The following is a 25,427-nucleotide window of genomic DNA, read 5'->3' on the forward strand; positions in this document are numbered from 1 at the left end:
GTTTGGAAAAATAGGTCCACAAGTTTACAAAGAATGCTAAAACACCTGTTGGAAAGCATCGTTTGCAGCAATTTTTGTGTGAGCATATCAGTGAACACCCCTGACCACTCGGTGAGTTTCACGTCTTTGTAAACGAAATTTTAATGCATTTTTATGAAGGATTGTTCCAGTGCACCTATGCACCCATTGTAGAGGTGGGGGCTGATACAACAGAAACCAAAAATTCTCGGGCCAGCATCATATGTCCAAATTTCAGTCAAAACCGTTCTATTTCATCATAAACAATCTGAAAACAGGGCTTTAAGTGTAAAATACCGAACTGGTCCTTTAAGTCAGTGGTTCTCAAACTGGGGTCCGGGGCCCCCAGGGGGGCCGCGAGATGGTGCCAGGGGCCCCAGTTTTATGACATTTTATAAAATACATTAATTTATCATGAATTCTGTGAAATTAAACCTAAAAAAATAAGGCAGCACTACTTTGTATAATTTAATGTTTTGTTTAATTAAAATATGAAGTTTTAAAACTGTTTTTTGTCATACATTTTCTTTGGCGGGGCCGCGAAGGAATGCACCGTACACAAATGGGGCCGCACGCTGAGAAAGTTTGAGAACCACTGCTTTAAGTATTTATATACTGTAATGCATTACGATTAATCACCATTAATCTATAGCAGAAGAAAGGTTTTGTTTACATCATATATGTGTGTGAACTGTGTATAATAATTATGTATAGACGGTTTCAGCAGTAACAACATAAACAAGCAGCATGCGTGGTCAACACGTAACTTCTGGTAAACTCTGCTAATAATACAAGAAACAAAGTCCTTTTAAAGTAGTTAATTTATATAACAACCAAAATAAACGACATATAAATTACATAGGAAACCAAAACATTTGTTATTTTCAACGAGGTATTTGTTCAAAAGTTCGGTTTAGCAACTAGTAAGACCATTAAAAAAACTGAAACCGGAAGTAAAGTTCCTACCAGACGCGTAAGCGCATCACCGCACGTGCGTCTAATTAAAAAGTCTATATATAAATATGCCCACATGCATTTATAATTTTAAGAAAAAATATATATTTGTAATATTAAGTATTTATATATTATATAAATTATACATAAAAATATACAAATACACATTCTTAAATATATACATGCGTGTGCGTGTGTGTGAATTTATTTATACAAAGTTATTATACACCGTTCACACACTTATGATGTAAACAAAAAGTTTTATTCTGCTATAAATTAATTGCAATTAATCGTTATGCATCCCTAATTTAAATATGGTTACCTATAATCAGTTCACTTTAAAAAAAAACAAAAGCATTCAAAACTTATAGTTTGTCACATGCCCCCACACAAAAAACTTTATGATCTCATTCTACACCTCACGTCAGCTTCTTATAAAAATGTACAATCCAAACAAATTCTGTAGCATTGTGCCTCCTGATGTTACAGTTTCATATTAAATCAAAATATTTTTATACAACGGTGTCTTTCACAAACTTTCAAATACAGCTTTATCATAAACAAAACACTATTGGTTATTTTTAAAAAGGGGATGGCTCATAAAACAAAAGGCTTACACACATAAGCAGCAAGCTTTTAAATATTAATTTTAATGCTGAAAATTACTCACAGCAACCTTACATTGCTGTGTCGTCTTCATCATATTCTCTGAACATCTGTAGCAAAATCCTGCCAGTTCTATACAATACTTTATTCATACTGCAACTGCACACAGAGCAGCAAATCAATCATCATTTCACTTATTTATCTTTAAATCAATAATATTATTACTCAGTATTATTCAAAAGCTTCTTCTGTATGTATAGTCTGGGAGGAGAGATTTAAAGTCTCTGTCAATGTCACCTCTCCTCGTGTTAGCCCAAATATCTAACTCCAAGAATTATTGGAAATTATTCCTCCAGTCGTTTTCTAAATGGCCCTGGTGGGCAAAACATATACGGGAAGGATGAACTGTAACAAATACAGTAAAACAAAGCAGTTACAGTAAAGGCCACCTTACTCTATTCAGATAACGATCTTTGCCTTTGTAGTCAGAACTGAATGAATCCAGTGAAAAACAAACGGCTCCCTGTTCTCCTTCGAGTCATCTCCTTAAGCATCTTGTGGCCTCCAGGTCCATATCAGGTAGTGAACGTGAAAGAGCCTGCGCATCCAGAGTCAAACGCATTTTCACTTTCCTTGCTCTACCAGTGTCTTTAAGGATGTGGCAGATTCATGCGGTCCTCAATCAGCGTGTTGTCCGCACCCTGCGTCTCTATGCACTGCCGCACCGTAGCCAGCACTCCGTTGAGACGCCGGTCGAGTGCAGCGAGGTGTGGCCCCGCAAGCACAGGAAAGGTGGGATCGTGAGCTGTGGCTCGTTGCATCGCTGAACTCAAAACTCCACCTTTCAATAGGTTCAGTCTGTTCCAGGTAGAGACACGAACCCTTGGTGATCCCAATAAAAGAAAGAAAGAAATATTTGACCATTTTGCTTATGTGAAATGCTAAAATGTAGACTTGCTGAGCCTATGTTTACATTGCTAAGGGTGTGGATTTATACACAGAATTGCTGGGTGCAGCGATCATAGCGTAAATAAAACAGAACTAATGACCAATCAGAATCAAAAACTGGAAATGATGTTTTAAACTTTAGTGCATCACCCACAGCAGCTGTATTTTTAATTCTCCAGTGGTTTCGGAAAATAAATGGCAAATCACTGTTGGTGTAAACGCTCCTTAACTTGGATACAATCAGGCTGCAAGCAGTCAATTTAGTGATAGGCAGTCATTAATGTACACGTACAGTAAAAGCTGCATAAGACTTTTTTCTGTTAGCAAATCAATATCTAATTAAAATGGTAATGAGTTTGTGAAGTACTATTGCATATTCGGGCTAATGAATACTCAGGGGACTTATGAACCTCTCCAGCTCTTATACGAGTAGCTTCAGATAGGGATGAGCGGGGCACAAACTAATGCAGGGTTAATTGTAACACGGCTACTTTAAATATTTATACAGGGCCGAGCAATCTGTGCTTTTGGTTTTTTCCTCTTACTGTCGGATGATCTTATGTGAATTTGTGAAAAAAAAATTGTGTTTCCGTTACGATATTGAACAAAGAGTAAATTTCATCATCTTATTTTTTTCATTTTTGAGTTGGGTGTGTAAGTAACCAAATTGAACCTTATATTATTTTAATCACTGTCTTGCAACCTAAAACAAAACACCATTTTGAAACATGTCAGCAGCTCCTAGTAACTAATAGGGAATGAAAAAATTATACACAGCGGGGTTAGTTGTGACACAGAAAACAATGTAAATAATATTCATCAAAAATGATAACTGATAATACAATATCAGGGGAAATAACTTATAATTATGATTTTGTCGTCTTAATTGTGCAACCCTTTAAAAAATATATTTATCAGTCCCTCCAGAAAAAAGGCGATTATGCGATCACATGATTCAATGCATACACTGGAAAAAATTTGCTTTAATTATGCAGCTGGTTGCCGGTAACTTAAAAAGAACTGAAAATGTTTCATGTTCATTTAACTTTGAACAAACTGTTGCCAGTAAATAACATATGTAAAATCCAGGGCCGACGTCAAGGGGGGGGCATTCGCGGGCAGTGCCCCCCCAAACAGGTTGTTGTGCCCCCCTATAAAGTTTTTGATTAATTTAATATATATCAAGAATAATTAAAATAAATTAAACATTGAATGTTTTATTACTTTTAATGTAATCAAATGAGGAAAATATAGTGGATATATGTTTTCTTTAACTCTTTCAGCGCCAGCGTTTTTTAAAAAAAGTTGCCAGCCAGCGCCAGCGTTTTTCATGATTTTCACCAAAGTTTAATGCCTTCCAGAAAATGTTCTTCTTTAAATATATAAACATACAATTTACCAAATGAAAGAACAGACCCTCTGCTTTCAAACAAAAAAACCCGTTTCATCCTACCTTCAGCGGTTCTTTTGCAATCAGCTTTTGAATATGGGTAGGTTTCTGCAAAAACACCACATTTTGAGCAAAAAGCAGAGATAATTCAATTTTTGTGACGGACTTTTCATAGAGATCCCATTCAGAGCGATCTTTAAAACATACACGGACATGCAGCCGCTTGCCATAGGGCAATACTTCCGGTTTTAAAAAGTTGCGGAAGCCACCTGGTGGATAATAGCGGTATTGCGGAAAGACGGAAAATCTCGTCATTGGCGGGGAAGCGTTTTTTCTTAATTGACGAGATATCTCGTCAATGGCGGGGAAAGAGTTCATTAAAATAGACCAGTTTCTCTGACTGGATGTATTGCCGTGTCTCACCCATCTTACGTCTTTAGCAAATTTGTGACTTAATACTAGCAACGTGTTTTTTCGCGGCATTTTATGTATTTGTGTAAAATATGCATATTAGAACATTTAGAACGAACCAGCACCGCCTGCTTCATCTGACTTCATGTAAACACAGACTGGCTCAAACTCAGAGATTAGAGGTTGAGGTGGAATTTACAAATCTACAGGACACTGTTTTAAGGAAGTTTAATGTTTGTACACGCCGTCTTCAGCTATTTTAAAGGTAAGTTAGCGTTGTTTTAAATTATATACGCTTAAATGTGAAGTGTGGCTATAGACCGTTAACAACATTACAATGTGATTATGGTAAAGCGGCTTTTTTAAAGCTAGGACGCAGTGTGCGTTGCGCTATGAAACCCATTCATTTCAAGCTCAGCTTGCGCTCACGCCGCGGTCGAAGTTCAATAGTTTTGCGCATAGTTTGTGGTCTTCTGCACTTTATATGGGAAATGAGCTGACAGTCTGTACCAGTTGTATAAGTGTGTGCTTGCTGTATTTGTTGTTTTAATGTCTTGTTTTTGCAAGTTATTGTTGCTATTGCGTGCCCCCCGTTGGAAGCCAAGTGCCCCCCTGTTAGTTATGGTCTGGCGCCTGCTCTGGTAAAATCTACAGTAAGTTACTGGCTAGTTGCCAGTAATACCCAGTAATACTTTCATTTCTACAGAATGTTTTATCAGTGTATGCATTATCATCCAAAGTCCGCATATTTATGGGGAAGGGCGCATTTTTCAAATAAGGCACATTTTCGCTGCATAAATTGCAGATTTCCACTCGTAAAATAGGTCAGGCTTGCAAGAATTTAAAATCCAAGTATTTTTGTAGAAAATAGTGTGAAAGTCCCTTTAAAAACCACTGCATTCTGCTGAAGAGATAATTGAAGAGCTCTGCTCTCTTTTATCACACAAGTTAAAGCCCGATGCTTACAATACGGCCATGTTTTGAATGCATTCATTGATGCCATAATATAATGCAACTTACAAATGAGAAAACATAAAAATTGTTTGTGGACAATGCAAGCAAGTAACCACATTTCAGAAAAAGTCATTACATTACCTTTCACATATTATTTTTGGGATGCATAGAATAGAATAGTATGGCTACAGTATATAGAAATAGTGTGTTGACCCTCTGTTGACCTGTATGGTCTGTCATTCATTCTTTTGTTGTGTTACTTTGTAGTATTTTTAAATAGGGAACTTACTTTGGATGTGCTCAGTAATTTGCAAAAACGTAAAGTACGTCACCCAACCCTATACATGACATTTATTATGGGAACTGAGATTCTGCCTAGTAAGACATGGCCCTAACAATAGGCGGGGCTTGCATGATTTCATAATCCCTGCATTTTCGTAGCAAAGAGTCACATATATCTTAGCAGAAAGTTGAAAAATGTTGCATTTACTTCACACAAGCGCAGCCCTGTCCCCTGTTGCCATTAAAACATTATGAAGTGAAGTAATTACGCGACCACAGTATTTGCAAGTTCCCCCAGTTTTTGCAAGTTTCCCGCAATTTCATTGCTTAAAATTGCATAAATAAAATAAAAAGAAACACTCCCGCAACAATCACCAAAACTCAGAACTTCAGACTGCTTTATATGCATTGATGCATAATACAAGGATGGTTGGAAGAAGGATTATGGATGGATGAATGTGTGGTTATCTATCTATTATAGGCAGATATATAAACAATATCCACCTTTAGTATAGACAAAACTTTATTAAAATATTTGTGTTTTAACTAAATTTTCTAAACCCTGTTTGTTGCAACGAACCCCTAACTTAAATATTTTGAAATATAGAGCCAAAGCCAAAAAGCGTTCGGTTGTGCCCCACTCTCCCCTACTATTACTTATATGGTTTGTGTTATTATGATAATGCTTGAAAAACAAGCCAAAGTGAAAATACGAACAGATACGCCTCAACAACCCACGTTTCATTGGAGACCTAGTTAAATCTGTTATTGTCTGCCTAAAGGTATGCAGTGTCAAAGGTCTGACCTCTTATAGCCAGTGGTGTTTAAATTAAACCAATCGATGGCAATTAGATGTTATTGACTGAGATTTTTTGTTTCTGTGTGTGCTGATGTGTGTGTTTATATAGAGTAGCTTAAGAAAGTAATTTAAGTGTGTGTGTGTGTGCACTCACATGCAGCATTGATAAAGCGGAGCGAGGATACTCCTTTCATCCAAAGCTGGGTTCCCAAAACTGAATGTGGAAAAAAACACAAAGGTTAAGGAGATCATCATGTTCAAAATGTCACCAAATGTTCTTTACTGCTTTCTCTCTTTGGATCAGTGTTTTTTTTGTTGTGGTGGACCATAACAGTCAAACAAAATTACAACAACAAGTGCACAAGTTGTCTTTTTCGTACCCTATATACTAAACTTATACCACTTTTACCACGAATGTGCAAGACTGTGATACTTCATTTGATATAACCAAGCTAGTAAACAACTTGCTCATTTAAATGTTGGTTCAATCAAATACACTGATGCATAACTGAGACAACATGAACACATTATAACAATCACTTATAATGAATCAAAATGAATTCAATTTTGTAATTAAAATACACTGGCTATAAGATAGTAATTTTTTTGTTTTTTAATCAACAGCCAATCTACCTGCCCTTCACTTTAACCCTGGAGAACCCAGGAAAATCCAAAAACCCATTAATTCTATTGAACAAATTTGACCCCGTAGGTTCTCCATGTTTAAATCCTTTGTGCTCTATGGACCGCAGTTTAAGAAACACTGCTTTAGATTTTTTATTTCGCTCTGCCCTTTGTCTATTTTCTATACCTTTTAGCATTATCCAAAAGGATCAACATGCTGGCTCCACCATCATCTTGGAAACTCTCATAGTGATGTCGATCAGCATTTCCGATAAGGTAATCAAAGATGGCTGTGTCGATGACATCCAGGAGCCGTGGACCAGAATCGTAAGGAGGCATTTTCTTCACAGCCTCGCAGTAACTTTCATCATACTCCCACCTAAAACAGAGTACAAGTACAGTCATTGATCAAAACAATCAATAGTACCTGACACACGCTGTGTAGATCATGTTCATTTATTGACTACAACAGGCCTGGATGGATATGCATTTTTGACCAAGTTTCAGAAAAAACATCACATTGGGTTTCATACAAAGTGAATTGTACAAAACTTTAATTATCATAAACAACAAACAATAATGCACCCCCCCAACCCCAATGTCATGGGGAAAAAACTAAATGTACAAAAATGTACAAATGCGCTCGTACGAACATCCATAAGATCAGATGTATAGTGAAGTGTTTGCTGTGGTTGGTTCAAATCCTAGTGTGACTGTACGCACTGCCCCCACAAACAAACCTCGGATAGACAGGGTCTTCGGTTTGCCACCATGGTGACCACCGCAGACTGGATGATAGCTTTCACATTAAACAATTATTCATACAAAACTTGTTTTTCGAACTAAACTGCCAGTTTGAAATTCCCTTTAAAAACCACTGCATTCTGCTGAAGAGATAATTGAAGAGCGCCGCTCTCTTTTATCACAAGTTAATGCCTGATGCTTACAATACGGCCATGTTTTAAATGCATTCATTGATGCCATAATATAATGCAACTTACAAATGAGAAAACATAAAAATTGCAGGAGTTTGTGGACAATGCAAGCAAGTAACCACATTTCAGAAAAAGTCATTACATCACCTTTCACATATTATTTTTGGGATGCACAGAATAGAATAGAATGGCTACAGTATATAAAAATAGTGTGTTGACCCTCTGTTGACCTGTATGGTCTGCCATTCATTCTTTTGTTTTGTTACTTTGTAGTATTTTTAAATAGGGAACTTACTTTGGATGTGCTCAGTAATTTGAAAAACGTAAAGTACGTCACCCAACCCTATACATGACATTTTTTAGGGGAACTGAGATTTTGCCTAGTAAGACATGGCCCTAACAATCATATATGTATTACAACTCTGAACCCTTACTGTATGCGTTATATACAGTTAAATGTCTCGGTAATGATACCACAAGACATGGTTATGCTATAAATACTATGATCAAAACATCCTAACATTTCCGCTTTACGGTAAATACATATCATTACAGTCCTATATAAAAAGGGGCTTATGAAAATTACAGAATACGTCATGGGACTATTGCAAAAATATATATATTAGTATTTACCGAATGAGAATCTAACCAGACTATAGGCTATCAAACAAGCATGTGTATCAAATATTTGATAAGAAAGATATTTTTTACAGTAAGTACTGCATATATATATATATATATATATATATATATATCACATATCACTTATAATGAATAAAAATATATACACATACATATATATATATATATATATTAGCAATGCTAAGTGTAAAATAGTTGTCTGTAGGTTTAAAATTTAACTGTTAATTAATGATACTAACAGTAAAAATAATTGTTGAGGATTGTAATCGAAACATTATAGTAATGGTGCTAGTGAGCAAATATACATATCACTGAATCTTGAAACTTTGGCAAAAACATGTCCCAATAAGAAAAGTGCTAATTCTGTTGGAAATTAATAACTTTTCATGAAGAAAAAGAATCAATGTTATAATCAGAGGGTCCTTTGCACATATGTAAGGTTCTTTTATAGGTTTATTTTTATTTTTTATTAATTTAATGATTATATGCTGGCCCATTGCCTACAAAATCAGCTGTCCTCGGTTAAGAGATAATCATTTCAACTTGATTAAAAAAGCCAAAAGTAATAATTGAATTGAATAATATATTTACCACATAAAAGAGTACATTGTAATATGTATTAAAAACTACAAACAGTGAGTTTTGAACAATATTTCTATTATTTTGTGATTGCTCAAAATGTGTCCCACACATTCGTCACCACCGTCAGATATTTATAAAAAGCAATAAAATCAGACAACTACAGGGTCAACTGCATTCATGAGGACCCCATTTTCAAACCTTCAGCTCTACTGCATGCTTCAAGATCACTCAAGCTCCTGTATGTTTGCTAGTTTCTCTTAAACTCATATTTTTGGACACTGCTACTGTGACAACCATAACATGTCAACACCGTCATCTTTGTAAAAAAATATTAGATTAGATTATGAAATAAATGTATCATTTTTAAGAAGAGGTCTGAAGTAGCTAGCAACAGAGGGGAAACAAGATGGCTAATGTGAACAACTCATCTAATTTTTTATCTATATTACGTTTTTTGCCTAGTAAGATGTCACCACCGTCAGGTTTTTTGTATTTTAGGAAGTTATGACTTGATATTTGTTCATCACAGTGCTCAAGATTGTTATTTTTGGACCAAATATTTACATAAAGTTTAAGCAAGACGCCATTGACTTGAGTGGTATACATTTTGGAATAATGAGGCCAATTTCACCACCGTCAAATTAGTGTCACCACCGTCAGACGGAGTTTTATTTGTTTTAAATGAATATGCTGACAATATGTTTCTTCAGTGCTGTTGAGTTGTTAAATTAATAGTCTCTATTAATCCAAAAATATGTTTATTAAATAAAAAATCATTACTTTTTCTATTTAGGCTTAAAGTAAATGTTGTATGAGTAATAACTGGAAAAACACCTATTTTATGAAAAAAATACAAACAGGGGATGTTGCACCAGTAAATTGCTGAACAGCCAAGACCTTGGTCTATAATGATATACCTTCAGATTTTGTAATTTAACTAACTTTTTTTTCAAAATTTAAACCTGTTTTATCCAAATTCCCAGGAAAGGTGTTTTAGCTATATTACTAGTAAAAATAATTGTATATTTGTGACCCGTACTAGCAAAATGAGTCAGAATGGGCAACGACTAATTTTGAGCTAGAGGTAAATGAAAGAACAAATGTTGATTTTGGTCGAAATTGAGGTTTTCATAAAAAGTAAGTACATTAAGCCCTCATCTAGCTATAAATAGTCATTAAACATGTACAAATAAGAGGTGCACGGCCCCCAATACAAAGATGCATGTCCATCCACATGCGTGTGACATTTTGGTTTTGGTTTTAAAACATGCATGAATTAGAAAATAGAGTGCAGGACTTTCCTGATGTTAAAATAGCTATTAAGAGAGATAAAGTTTGGGACCTGATTGATGTTAAGAGTGTTATTAAGAGCAATAAGACATGAAAACAATCTTCCTCGCGCTGACTAACAGATCTGGAGCATGCACAGATGTGTGAGCTCCATATACTGTATAGACATCTACAAAGAATTACGGTTTTAAAAAATATCTGTTTTGACAAGAATTAGGACATAAAGGGGCAGTTTCCTGGACAGGGATTAGATAGTCCTAGACTAAAATAAAAAAATGTAAGAGCTGTCCAAACTGAAAATAACTTGCACGGAGATAATTTAAAATACAGCAGTGCTCTTTGTTGTGCCTCAAAATGCACACAAGTAATGTTTTTAAAAAGACATGTTTGTTAAAATTAATGATTTTCCTAATTAAACTGAGGCCTAGTCCTGGTTTAAAATAATCCCTGTCCAGGAAACCACCCCATAATCTGTTATGTTTTAAGTGAATGTTTAGTTAACTGTTTGGAAAAAATATCTGATGTGTAACATTATATAAGATCCCAGATATAAGACATAACTGTAGACCTTCCTCACGTGTGTGTCTATTATGTTTATCATCCAAACAAGCAGTAAAGTCTTTAAATCTGATGAAACGTTCTGATGTTGATGACGTTTGGAGTGGTCGACTATTTATTTCCAAATGAATAGCTTGTACCGCCTGTGGGCAGTATCTTATTAGAGATAATGAGGTCAGATAAGAGAAACTGTACCTCTCTTTACTTTCACACAGATTACATAAACAGGCAATATTTGTTTTCAATAATAATTCATTTGTTTAAAAGTGACATTTCAGGCTTTATTTAGACATATGTAGTATAATGTTTGTGTGACGAGTATTTGCAGAGTATCAATGGATTTTTGTAATGTGTTTTGAGAAACAGTTGGTGGAGACAGAGACCCTGTTAATTTTCTTTATTTGACAAAAACCCCTAGATTTGTTATTGTGAATGTACACAAAAGTAGACCCTTCACAGTTTCAAATGATGTCTAACATGTAAGTGTATGAATATTAATGATGGAGTATTTTAAGAAAACTTACCGATGAGAAGAAAAAAACCACAGCAAACACGCCCCCACATTTTTAGTCTCCTAGGAGTTAAACCTCTAACCTTTGATATCTTGTGTTTTGTGACCAAATTAATGACTCTTGATACTTTCACATACACTTGACTAATCCTGACCCCAAACTTTCCACTGTGTAACACTGCTGACAATTTATTATAAATCTCTCCTCTTAAAGCTTTATTACCATTTCCTCTTGTAAATGTAACTGTGTACTATGCTTATTGTTAGCTCCAAAATGTTTAAATTAAGCCATAATGTTGAATACTCTTTCACAAAATAATATTTTGAATAAATGTAAATCCTTTTAAGTCATCTATTATTTTAAATCTATATAAATCTCTGCTCAGAACTAACAGATAATATTCCAACCCTGTGACCTGATGCTGACGTAGAATAAATGTTTAATATAAAATAATAAACTTTATCTTGCACTCACACTTTCATAAATGTTTAAAATGCATGAGATATAAACCACAGCTGTCACTTGGGCTGTACCCTTTTAAAAAGTACAGCTTTGCACTTAAAGAGTTCATACTGTATTAGTACCACCAAAGATAACAAATGCATACATATCTTGGTACATATTAGGACCTTTGTAAAGGGTACTGCCCCAGTGACAATACATATTTTGACCATTTTGTTCCTGACAGTGTAGTATAACACCCATCAGATCAAATCATGTTCATGTCGTGCATGTTTTCCACCACCCCTATGCTTAATATTGACACTATAATTACAAATAAAAATATGTCAACGTTTCCTTAAGTTCTATTTAAAAACTATGTTGAGAAGTTGTGTTGGTATATCTCACCCAGATGACCAACAGGACTCTTACAAATGTTTTCCATTTCACTTTAAAAATGTTTTCATTTGTTGTCTTTATGCTTTGCTCAGGGTATTAGGACGGAAACTTTGAATTTATTGAGGAAATGTCATGTGGTTAAGTTAACACTTTTATGCCAATACGCAGATGTGTCATTTTCGATATGACTTTATCTTTCATTGGCTTTATCTCTTACATTGTTGAACATTGTTTACTCATACTTTAAAAGTTTTAAAACCGAGAGTGAAAAACGAATGGAATTTTTGTTGACCGATCAATGTTGGGCTTCAAACAGTTTATGCTTTAAATATTATGATTGGGTTTTCAACTCTTCATGCTAACGGCCTGGTTTAGTGCTCAAAAGCGCTGATTTAGTTATACTTTCTACACATGTTTCTTTTATAAAAGGTTTCTGCATTACCAATAGATTAAAAATGTCATATGTAAGGGATAATGTAGAGGCAGCCGGTAGTTATTGGGAAATAAGCCCCGACAGTGTGATCAGGACCCGACGCGAAGTTGTATCACACTGAAGGGGCTTATTTCCTGATAACTACCGGCTGCCTCTACATTATCCCGCTTATTACATGGCTACTTGCCACATAAGAAAAAAAACTGGACATGAATATGAATTTGAAACATTTTATTGGCATATTTGTTTTAAATTAACATTTTTATCCTTCCGCGAAACTTTGCACAGATGCATAAAATGATCGTAATACCTTATTAAGATCCTCTGCTTCATACTTGTCTGTCTCCATTTTTTCTCTTTTAGCCAGTCTTTGAGAAGTTTTAATGCCCATTCTGTATTTTTTTGTGTGTTGGCTTCGTAGCTGTCATGCTCTATTTTGTCAAGTTCAGTCTCAGTAAGCTCTCTGTGTCTTGTCGTGGTTGTCGAGTGTTTGTCACAAGATGGCGCCAAACAATAATCTTTATTGATCTTTATTGGCGCGAAGCGATTTTACTCGTGCAAGTAGTCCGGCTATGCGTTATTATTTTGGAGTGGTTATTATTTGAAAAGAACGAACCTGCAAATGTCTCAACTGACCAATCAGAATCAAGCATTCCAGAGAGCCGTGTAATAAAAATAATTACATTACACATACTTAAACTACTTTTAATTTGATTTGTTCAAAGTACACAACAATTAATACAACAATTATTCAAATGTTGGAAAGGCAAAAATTTATCAATTAAACCAATATTCTTGTTCGGGCTTAGTTGAGAAGACACATTAATTTCAGTCTGCATAAATTTAGTTTTAAAACAATAAATTAAGGGTCATTTTCAAATCGAGTGAGTCAACATTCAGAATGGCTAGTTTTGACTGAATTAATTAAGACAAATCTGGTCCATATATGTACTGCTATGTTTCCAGACAGCAAAATGCTCATAATATTACTGTTATTTGGTCACAAAATGCAGTTGTAAGAGTAGTTCAGTCATGAATGTATGTGCTTAAAGTTCAAATATGCGGTCGATTAATAAAGATAGCGTCTATTTAAGAATTTGCTCGGACGCTTTCAGAGATGAGCTCCAGAGGATCTACGCGCGCTCAGCGCTCACACCCCGCCCAACGCAGCCTCGCCTCAGCATGTCCTTCAGAAATCGACTGCTGGCTCCGATACGGAGTTTAAACATGGGATTTAATTCATTTTTATTTCTTATACTTAACAATTAAAGGATCATGTTTTATATAATATTTTAGGATTGCACTTTATATCGCAGTTGAGTAATGCATCATGTAAGTTACTCTGCTGTCCCATTTGTTATAACCGGATCGCGGAGTGCATCCTGCTCACGAGTTGGTACTCCAGAGCTGAAGGAGTGGGTGGAGAAATAGTCCCAATACCAAAACGATTTTAAATAAAACTTTTAAATGCATCCGTGTGTGTGTGTGTGTGTGTGTGTGTGTGTGTGTGTGTGTGTGTGTGTGTGTGTGTGTGTGTGTGTGTTTAAAATGTCTTTAGGTCAGAAGGATCTGGATCACAGGTCATTTCGTTTGAGATCACTGCCAGAATCCCTTACTTGTCACCAGTTTCACAGGTTTCACAAGTTCACGTCAGGGAAAAGGTAGTAAATAAATGCTTATTTTATATATGAATTGACAAAGACGCAAATACTCAACATTTTGGAAAGACATATATATGGCGTGTTATATGTTATGTATCCAAGGTAAAGTGGAGCTATTTTAGTTAAGATAATTTAGGCATATAAGGGCGGTTTACCGGACAGGGTTTAGTTTAGGACTAGGTCTTAATTATATTAGGACTTTTTTTTTTAGAAAACAAACTTTACAAAATACAACACTGTGTGCATTTTGAGAAAAAAAAAAAAAACAATGGCACTGATAAATGTTAAGAGATCTCAGTATTTTAGTCAGCGACTAGGATAAGCCCTGTCCGAGAAAACCGCCCCAATACTGTTTAATTACGAATGATGTCTGAGGAAAATTTGGTCTGCACCGTGAAGCTTTATTATACTGAACTATAATACTGATGTATTTATGTAAGTGTGTCTGTATTTATTTATTTTTTAAATACTACTCCGTTTATCAAACCAGAGCAGCGATGATGTGGAGAGGCAGACCACAGGGATCCATATGGGTCTCCTCGAAACGGTCTCCTCCTGTAGTGCTGGAGGAATACATTATCCTAAATGGCCTTGCAGATGTTCTGACCGATTTTAGAGTGCTTTTCGGACTGTTTTATGCTATTTTTTTAGAGTAGACTTAATCCTGTATGTTCAGTCTGTATGAGTTTTGTGTTTTTATGTGACTTAAGTTAAAGGAGTAGTCCACTTTAAAGATGGGGTCCATTGACTTTTTATAGTAGGAAAAAAAATACTATGGTAAGTCAATGGGCCCCATCTATAAAGTGGACTACTCCTTTAATAATATTGTTAACAATACCAGCATAAATAATTTTAAAAATTGTTATTACAAATTCCCAAATAATAAATAATAATTAAAGTAGGGGTGGGCCATAAATTACCTGCGATTCTCATGCGTATCTCATCAGTAAAGCCGGTTTCATGATTAGCAGTAAATCGCCATTACATGCTTTCAGATGGAGCGGCATTTACTACCCAGAGCCGTTTTTAACAGAGAGGCTAGGCAAAATCATGTTCATAACCAAAAAAAAAGCAGATGATGGCGGCTTTACTGATGATGTACGCATGAGAATCGCAGGCGATTTATCACCCACCCCTAAATTGAAGTAACACATAAAACGTGGAGTAAATACTTAAATTTTAATGCACAGAGTCTTTGCTGTAAGTTTTTAAATATTAAACGGATTAAAAAATTTTAGTTGAATGACCTATAAAGCTAGTTGAGCAAACAAACTTTTTAAAATTTGAGTCACGTTTGGGCAAACTAAAAAACCAACAATGCAGGCAAGTTATTTTTCCAAATTTTAACAAGCTAACTTTGTTAATGTACAAAACACTGATGTTGACAAAAGTATGTTGACCATGCATTTAAGCTTTTTGTTTTACTGGGTGCTATGTAGAAAAACCTGACTGGTCAGCACCAGTCCAAACCAGTACAGGAGACAACTATCCTGAAATGAACATGATTTTAAAAGCACATGCGGCCCTGAACCACAAAAACCTTCTAAAGTTGCACAATAATATTTGTAGCAAAAGCCAAAAGCCATACATTGTACGGCTCAGAATTATCGTGTTTTTTTTTCATTTATGCCAAAAATCATTAGGATATTATGAAAAGATCAAGTTCCATGTAAAGATTTAGTAAATTTCCTACTGTAAATCTCTCAAAACTTTATTTTTGTGAGTGGATGCAGTTGTTAATTACTTTTTTTGGACAATTTTAAAGGGTGACAAACTTATTTATTTAGCTTTCAGATGATGTATAAATCTCAAAAATGACCCTTGTGACAAGTTTTGTGGTCCAGGGTCACATATAGTATTCTGTTGTATTCGAGATTTGCATATTATAAAGTGTACTTCACTATAATGTATTTTATCGGTAACATACTTTCCCTTCTATTCGTTTGTCTTGGAAAACAAATTGAGTCTCATTTCAGGAAATGTGTCTTCACTGGTAAAATTTTTTAGCCACAACCTTAAAGTTCAATTCATGTACAGTGTAACACCATTACAAGAGAATCATATATACTGAACTCTGACCGCTGGACCATACCATCTTTGCTGCTAACTACAGTAAAATTCCCCAAGATCGCCACAGAATGATCCAATTATGCTAAGAATAAGTGCTTCAAATATACTAGCTTGCACCTGTATAATCACTCATTCCAGTCAAAGCGTGAAAATACAGTGACGGGAAATGTGTGGCAGAAAGAAAGCGAGCGAGAGAGATTATAATCAATTCTAAGTACCTGGCAAGTTTGCCCTCTCTGTATGTGCGTCCCCATGGGTGTCTGTGTTTCTGCAGGGGCCAGACGTCAGGCAGCCACAGAGTAAGCGACCCCTCCATCACATCCTCCTCTGCACACGCAGGCTCAGTCTCACGACAGTAATAACATTTACCATAGAAACATGTATTATTTCCTGCAGACAGAGAGAGATTATCATCAATTACCATTGATAATATATCTTAAAATATGGGTGAGAGTCTGGAAGCGCTGTGTTATTCATGAGGAAATCACTCTGGGAGTTATTTTGCTACTAGCCACAATGCGCACACATCTGACGCAAATACCGCAGAGCTGTTAATTCAACAGTATTGCAATAATCCATGACAAAGATGCTGATTTGAATTCATTCATTGAATTCAAGTGTGACTTAAAGTACTGTACAAATAACTAAAGTGAACTCACTATATTTTATGCAGCGTTTTGTTTTGTTTCCAATTTAGATCTGGTGCTGCCGTCCCATGATGTAAAGAAATCTCCCATCCTACCTTAAAAGCTTTTATGCTTAATTGATACCAGACTTTCTTGACATTTCTGTTGTTAAAGTTTAGTGAAGTTACAAGTTTTATGTTGTCCTAAGGTGAATTGTTAATTAATAATAAATAAAAATAAGAGAAAGTATATTTTCATTGTTTGTTTAATTATCAAAAAATAAATAAACTAAATAAAATTCATGCTAAACTTTTGTTCTTAATGCATTGCAGAGCTATTTAGTTGTCAATTATATACTGGGTTGAGTTTAATAATGTACTTAAAGCTTGCACCTAGCACTAAGAAACTCTGTAATGTACGATCCACAAATATCAACATTTTTGAACACAAAAAATGTGATTGGGACACATTGGGATTTGGTTTTGGCATTTTAGCCAATCACAAGCTGTTATTGATGAAAATACCAAATGTTAAAATAACATTTAATTTACATCTATGCTATAATTCAATTCTTTTAAGATAAATGTTGAAATGTTTGGATCTGCTGCAAATAGTAACAAAGTAACAGACTGGGATATTGGTGAAGTATTCCAGTGGGACTGTAATTAGAACAATTTAGTTTCGTTTTGAGTCAGTCTTTAGAGAGCTAATTTTTTTGACATCTTTGAAATCTTATATTTCCCCTAGCCACAGGTCAAACCAGCAGGTTTTTTGGGGTCAGTTTCGACTCATGTTTTTTTAGCACAAAACCACCTGTTCTGCTTTAAAAGCCGTTCCAGACAAGGGCACACCCTTTCAGCAGATAAGGTGTTTATGTAATATTAAGAAACTTAGATAAGAGATGATGATGATGATGATGATATTGAAAAACAAAAGGCTTGACTCATAATTTGAAAGAAAATACAAAAACAAAATAAAAGAGTGAAACTGACCGTGCATGAGAAATGTGCTTATCAGCTGGTCAGTGGCTACTGGTTTTATTTCTGTACGCAGATTTATAAACCTTCCCACCACCAGGGGCGCTCTCCTAAAACCCAGGATCCTGCAGAAGGAATAGAATACAATAATGACACATCAATGGTTATCAGCATAAATATGATTGGCAATAAATAAATAAACAAACAGCAACACAAATATTAAAGGGATAGTTTACAAAAAAAAAAGTTTACTTGTACTAAACCTGTATGACTTTCTTTATCATTTATCAATACGCATACAGGTTTAGAACAACATGAGGATGAGTACCTGATGACAATTTTTATTTTTGGGGTGAATGATCCCTTTAAGGCAAAGTTTATAGTGTTTACAGACTGAAGTCGACAAAAAATTTTGGATGCATACTTAAACATAATATTCAGTTGCCAAATAATAAAAATGTTCTGCATGACAACTGTATCAATTTTAATAATCACATTTAATTTTTCATATAATGCAAATATCTACATCTAAGATGTCATAAAGCCCTAGTTAGTGTTGGTGCGTTTGTTACCTGTCCAGGTGAAAAGCAGCAATTTCTGCATTATGCCGATCGTACCCTGCATACGGCTCTCCCTCGACCACATAGTCCCTATTGTACCTGATAATGAGAGAATAAAAAAGATTATATACACATATAAAAAAAAGACACACACCCAGCAAACAAGACAACTGAAAAAAAATAACGTGTGCCAATGGCCCGGTCCCAAAATGCGCACTTCATGTGGACTTTCAGTCTAGTGGTTTATGAACTATACTGCAGTCACTAAGGGGAGATCGAGACGTTTTGACTTCACTTTTCAGGGTTTGTGCGGCACGCTTAATTTTTACACTCGGAAGTGTGCTCATCAGCGCCCCCTCTGCACCCTTGCTGCACTGCTGCAGGCTTCACGCACTTCACAAACCAAGAAGTCCTTGCGAAGGAGCAATCAGACAACGGATGGGAGGAGTTGACACTGACGGCAACTTCTCTTCCTACTGTATTTCCGGCGTGATGCTCGAGTCTGTCCCAAAATACGACTCTGGTGCTCCCTCGTGGGCTCGCGTCAAGGGTCCCTAAAGTCTGCACTACGTGATGTCATCAAAGCGTGGACTCTGAGAAAGTCCACAAGTCTGTAGTGTGCCATTCGGGACAGGGCCAATATGTCCTAACCACACACTACAACAAAGTTTAAAACAATACTAAATTTAACATGCTGTCTTTCTGAGAGAAGCAACGTAACATGTTGGTCTTAAAATTAAATGCTGTATGTTGGAATTAGCTGTGCATTATTAAATGTAAAAATGAAGACTATTTATGCATGTAACCCATGATTGCAATGAGTCCGTCTTGAAAACCGTGGTGGCAGCAGAGTCAGCACAGTTAACTGAAACCACAACTTATATACACAAACACTCCCTAAAATGTATGACTTGTTCCTTAAACAGGAGGATGTAGTGAGAAGCAAACACAATATTGCAAGTGCAGGAATTGATTTGCCTGAGTTTCTATTATAAACCAAGGCTGCTCCCTTGACAAAACACAACAACTCGGAGAAAACCCTGAACATTAGGGGAATTTTTCAGTTTCTTTATTGCCTGGTCGCATATATACAGGGCCAAACAAATTCAGCACTGAATTTTTTGAGAAATCAGCACAATAATAAGGAATGGTATTCAATGTGATAAAAGAGGTGCAAGTATGAAAACATCACAAAAAATGCATTCACGTTTATTTAAGGTTCACAATATACATTTAATTAGAATAAGTCTGTTTTAATTATTGACTGATTTGAGTTTAATAAATAAATAAATAAGAAGCATGCATCATTTTAATATTGTCCTCGGTCGGCATCTGTGCTATGTTACAAGTGTATAAAAGAGGGAAAATTGTCCCTCCACGTCCATATAGGTGCAGCAAAGTCATTACACTCCAGAGACCTTGCTTGCCATAGGGACAGAATTACTGTTGGACATAATTCTTAATACCAGCTTGAATATCAATGTGGCATCATGTATACTAGAGCTGTGTCCAACAATGAATGTCACCTGGACTTTCAGAAGTTTCCAGAAAGTTTTTTGTGCACAGCTTTTAATCAAGATCCCAATCTTGTCTGAAGAGCAAACACAGGCATGAAAGGGGCTGGCCCTTGTGCTTAATAAAGTCCCTTAATTCCAGACAACATCGGGGTGTCTGGAAGAAAACACACTCCACCAAACCACACATCCGGTTCGGTTCTTCAGTGGTGTCTGGAAACACTTCTGTAACTAACGGCAGCAGGTGTGCCAGACAGGTGACGTGTTTGGCATTGGAAATGAGGCGAGAATTGTAATAGGTTCTTCATAGCAGAATCTTTGATCAAAGCAAATACATCATTGAAACAGATGTTGCCGGAGTTCATACGGATGACAGACTGCGATACTGTGCTGAAATTATCCTGATCTGAAAAAATGGTTGCGACAGGTGTCTCGCCCAGGGGCTGGAGGAGAATTGCAGAGACACAATGGTTTCAAGGATCTGTCGTTTCATCTGCAATTACAGATACAGGACGTCTATGTACAGCCTGCTTGATGTCTTCCAAATAGTGAGGGAATAATTGTGATGAGATGGAGCCACTGACTTTCCCTGTTTGAAGTTCTTTTGTAAAAATGAAGAAAGTTTATTTCCAGAGAGATGACAGCTTCAATGTGGGTCTTTTTAAAATCATAGATTTTTTCAGATGTATATTGAGGCGTCGACATAGAGGCCAAGGTCTGATGCTGGGGAGAAATTATATCAAAGTTTTTTCTATCTGTGAAGTGAATAAATAAAAATTTCACTGATCTCTCAGTCCCAAGTTTATATAGCTAAATTATTTTTTGTCCCATTGTATTATTCAATAAAAAGAAGAGCTTACAGAGAAGCATTATAAATGATTGGTTTCAATCCGAGAATGTCAGAAATTGTGTACACCAAATCAAATTATTTCAATTAAATTAAACCAACAGAAAATGAGCATGTTAAACATATGAAGAGTTTGGTTCCAAAACACAATAAATCCATTTTGACAAATTTCGGTAAAAACGTGTTTTCTATACCAAGAAAACTTTCTAGTGACAAGATGTAAACCACTATTTTCTGTTACAAACTTTCACATAGCATCTTTAGGTTATAAAAACATATACTTAAATCCTTAACTTGATTTTCAAAGATTTATTATAAAAAACGAATTATTTTTTCCACAAAATACAATAAATCCATGACAGTTTTTTTTTTCAAAATGCTATAAATCTATTCAATCAATGTATAAATGTGCATTCATCTTTGCCATTTTATATTCATTTAGTTGACTAGATTAAAAGTACACGGATTAAAAAATATACATTAATTACATTATCAAAACACTTACTTTGTCATAATAAGAACACTGTCATTGCTGCGGTTATACTTGACGTCGTCGCTTAACATTTGTCACAGCGATCAGCTGTAAAATGTTTTGGTCCTGCTCGATTTTCGTTGACTGAGTAAATTTATGGAAAGTTTTTCATAAGATCCCCTGGGGTCAATGTGTTAGCACACATGCTATTGATGCTGTCGGGAGAACAAGCACCCGTCTCCCGAGTGCCTCTCGCGTAAATTATTAGATGTTGATGTCTTACATTTATTTCCCGTCACAGAAAACCATCACAGGTTTATCAAAGCAATTAAAATATTATTTTGTTTTTGTTTATTTGTTGATCACGAAGTACAAAGTAGACGAGGAAAACTAGGACTCCGTTTACTCAACGGGCCGCCATTGCTTGTTTACATTGCGTGGAATGGTGCGCTGTAGGATTTATTGCGTTCTGTAGAAAAGGAGGAGTGCCGTTTATCGCGTTTTGGGAAAAAAGATGACAGAATAACACAGCGGATATTGGATTTTGCGTAAAATTAAGAATTTATTTTCAATACTGACCTGATATAATACTGATTTTTTTTTCAAAATGGCGTTTATCACGTTTTGGAACCAAACTCTTCATATTATTGGTTATAAAAATATATAAATATAATTAATACGTAATATGTATTGTGCTTTAATATGATGACACTTACTGTTATAACTTTTGAACAAAGAAATAAAAACAAACAATAAAAAATATAATTAAAGGACAAGTTCGGTATTTTACACTTAAAGCCCTGTTTTCAGATTGTTTATGGTGAAATAGAATGGTTTTGACTGAAATTTGCACATATGATGCTAGCCCGAGAATCTTTGGGTGTTTCTTGTATCACCTCCCACCTCTATAATGGCTTTATACATGGATATCAGCTGACGTCACTCACTTGTCTTCCGCCATTTTAAGGACTTGAAGTGGTCGCAAAAGAACTAGAAGCTATGCCTTCAATATGTTGTAAGCATCAAAATCGCTATTTTAACAACACTAAGAAGGCTCAACACAACATGATATTTTGCTCGAAGTATCGCCTATGTCTCTATACGTGAACTCGAGCATTAAGAACATTGTTTGTGAACAGAGAGTTAACTAAAAAGAAGGTTTTGAACAACTGACTTTGGATGATTTGGCGTCCGCTCGCCGCCTTCTTCCCAGTCAAGATGTATCGATCTCCAATTGCGACGTAAGGAGGGAGGATTGTAAAGATTGATATCTCCTAAAGCATAGTTCCATAAAAATGCACGGATAAGTCGTTGTTTTGTCGCAAGTGAAAAACAATATTGACCTTCAGGTTGAAAAAGGAGCCTCATATGATATTCATTCATTCCCCTTCGGAAATCGTTTATTTACGTCTGGCAGAGATGACAAGCGGACACCATAACAGCCAAAGTCAGTTGTCGAAAACCTTTATTTTTAGTAAACTCTGTGTACACAAACAATGTTCTCAATGCTCGCATTCATGTGTAGAGATCCAGGTGATACTTCGAGCAAAGTTTCATGTTGTGTCGCGCCTTCTTATGTTGTAAAATAGTGGTAGTTCGGTAGCAGCGGACAGCGGCTTGAAGAACGCATCAGGGATCGAGAAGGCATCACACCCTAACCAAGATATATTTTTTTAAAGTAGCGTTTATTTTCATGACAGTCGAGATGCGACATGTTGTCTTTCGTAGCCCTTTACTGTATCCGTAAGAATCATAGACAGTAAAAGATAAGAAATCCATACATCGTAGCAAGGTAGCCAATGCTTGTCAATAGCCTACTGGTACTCGGTAGGTCCTAAAGATGGCGGCATGATGTAAAAGGTCACGTGACTGAAATCCATCTATAGGTGCACAGGAACAATCCTTCCTAAAATGCATTAAACTTTCATTTACAAAGACTGAAACTCATCAGTGAACACCCCTGACCACTTGGTATGCTCACACAAAAATCGCTGCAAAAGACGCATTCCAACAGTTTTTATCGTAGTTTTGTCCAACTCCATTGACTTGTATTAGATGTGCTGTGAGGTACAGTATTACTCCGTGCAGGGAACTTTGTTTGCATCTTGCAATTGGCAAAGGCGGATTATCGCCACCACTTGGCCTGGAGTGTTTATTATTCAAGCTCTCAACGGAAGAACGTACGGGTGGGAGGTGTTTGGAAAAATAGGTCCACAAGTTTACAACGAATGCTAAAACACCTGTTGGAAAGCATTGTTTGCAGCGATTTTTGTGTGAGCATATCAGTGAACACGCCTGACCACTCGGTGAGTTTCACGTCTTTGTAAATGAAAGTTTAATGCATTTTAGGAAGAATTGTTCCTGTGCACCTATAAACCCATTATAGAGGTGGGAGGTGAAAAACAAACACCCGAAAATTCTCGGGGCAGCCGCATATGTCGAAATTTCAGTCAAAACCGTTCTATTTCATCAAACAACCTGAAAACAGGTGTAAAATACCGAACTTGTCCTTTAAATAAAACGTAGCGTTGTGCGAACAAATGTGAAATGATCAAGAAATGCTGACATTACAGTACATCACTCCTTCATCTTCATAAAGTCATCCCTAACATTTTTACCCAAATGTTTCAAAAATGATTTTAAATTATCTTAAAATAAGTCCTTTACAAGTAGTTTAAATGAAAACTTCCTAACTAGCCTATCTGTCTCATTAATCATTTATCTTTTACCCACATGTTTCACCCACCTATGTTTTTCAAGTTATGAGTGTTGACATTAGGGCTGGGTATTGCAACCAATATGGCAAATCTATTTGATTATTTTTCATATGGTCTCGATTCGATTTGATCCAATATCGATTAGTTATTAATATTTCATTAATTTTAGGTTTGCATAGCTAGAATTTATTTGGTGTGCTGTAACTTTAAAACCTACACAATAATGCACGGATACTGATACACTTGCGTCTTCTTTCTGAATTGTTTACTTTTATCTGTGAGCTTCATGTCCCCTCATAATCTTTAATCAAAATAGGAAATCTCCTCCCCTCCTCAAAACGATCTCCCTCTACTTCCCGCCATTTGGTATGGCAGGTGGGCGTGGTCCGGGAGAAGATCGCTGCGATTAGCAATTAGCAACATGACCCAACTTCAAACGATTCAATCAGATCTCAAAGGACAAATTTAATCCAGCCCTGCCTTATTTCATTTCAGAATCCGGTTTCGATTAAAAATAAAACAATATTTTTCCCAGCCCTAGTTGACAGCTTGGTATGCACACAAGATGTAGAGCTTAAATGATATTCTAGAAAATCAAATGCATCCATAATTTAAAGTTCCAACATGATAAAACATGTTTAGCCACGAGTTGCACGTATACAGAGACAGGTGAGACACTGCTAAACCTTTTTGAAGATTGCTTTTGAAGCAATTGCTAGCATTGCTACTTTTGTAACATATATGTCATCACTCCACTTCAGACAACAGACGTCTTTGTGGTTGGATTATCACAGCCTAATATACTCTAGCACAGCCACTCAGGGTGTGTTAGATATGAGAGACCAATGTCCAAAATATTCATGGCAAACACTATTCAATGCAAAAAGATTTGTTCGGACTCAAACCAGCAATTCATGCATTCAGTTATAAGAAACATACTACATCTTTTTCCTTGTTTGTGTGTAAAGCCAGCGCAGATTACACAATTGAAAGACATAAATCACTGACTTCTTTGCATTCAACTTAGACTGGCAATTTTTTATTTTGTTTGCCCGGCTGGTGTCGATTTAGAAGTACGGCCATTAAACAGCAGTGCAAGAAACACAGTTCATCATTACTAAGCATCCTAAACCTGGCAAATCAAGACAAACAACTAACTAACCTCACAAGACACAGACATCACTTATTCATTCACTTCATTTTCT

The 25,427-nt window shown here is 35.8% G+C and overlaps 1 protein-coding gene across 1 annotated transcript in view; it reads right to left on the reverse strand.

Annotated features, from left to right (window-relative positions):
* Window positions 1-1,600: 1,600 nt before the first annotated feature.
* The window catches only part of fam20b (FAM20B glycosaminoglycan xylosylkinase), a 29,655-nt gene continuing 5,828 nt past the window's right edge, over window positions 1,601-25,427 (reverse strand). Inside the window, exons 4-9 of the mRNA XM_065257373.1 lie at window positions 18,685-18,771; window positions 18,128-18,237; window positions 16,728-16,899; window positions 7,174-7,365; window positions 6,517-6,576; window positions 1,601-2,460 (exon numbers count right to left, since the gene is read on the reverse strand). Coding sequence (XP_065113445.1) covers window positions 2,229-2,460; window positions 6,517-6,576; window positions 7,174-7,365; window positions 16,728-16,899; window positions 18,128-18,237; window positions 18,685-18,771 — 853 coding nt within the window. The 3' untranslated portion in view covers window positions 1,601-2,228. The remainder of the gene's footprint in view (window positions 2,461-6,516; window positions 6,577-7,173; window positions 7,366-16,727; window positions 16,900-18,127; window positions 18,238-18,684; window positions 18,772-25,427) is intronic.

Source organism: Paramisgurnus dabryanus, chromosome 12 (genome assembly GCF_030506205.2).
Source record: "Paramisgurnus dabryanus chromosome 12, PD_genome_1.1, whole genome shotgun sequence".
Taxonomy (NCBI): Eukaryota; Metazoa; Chordata; class Actinopteri; order Cypriniformes; family Cobitidae; genus Paramisgurnus; species Paramisgurnus dabryanus.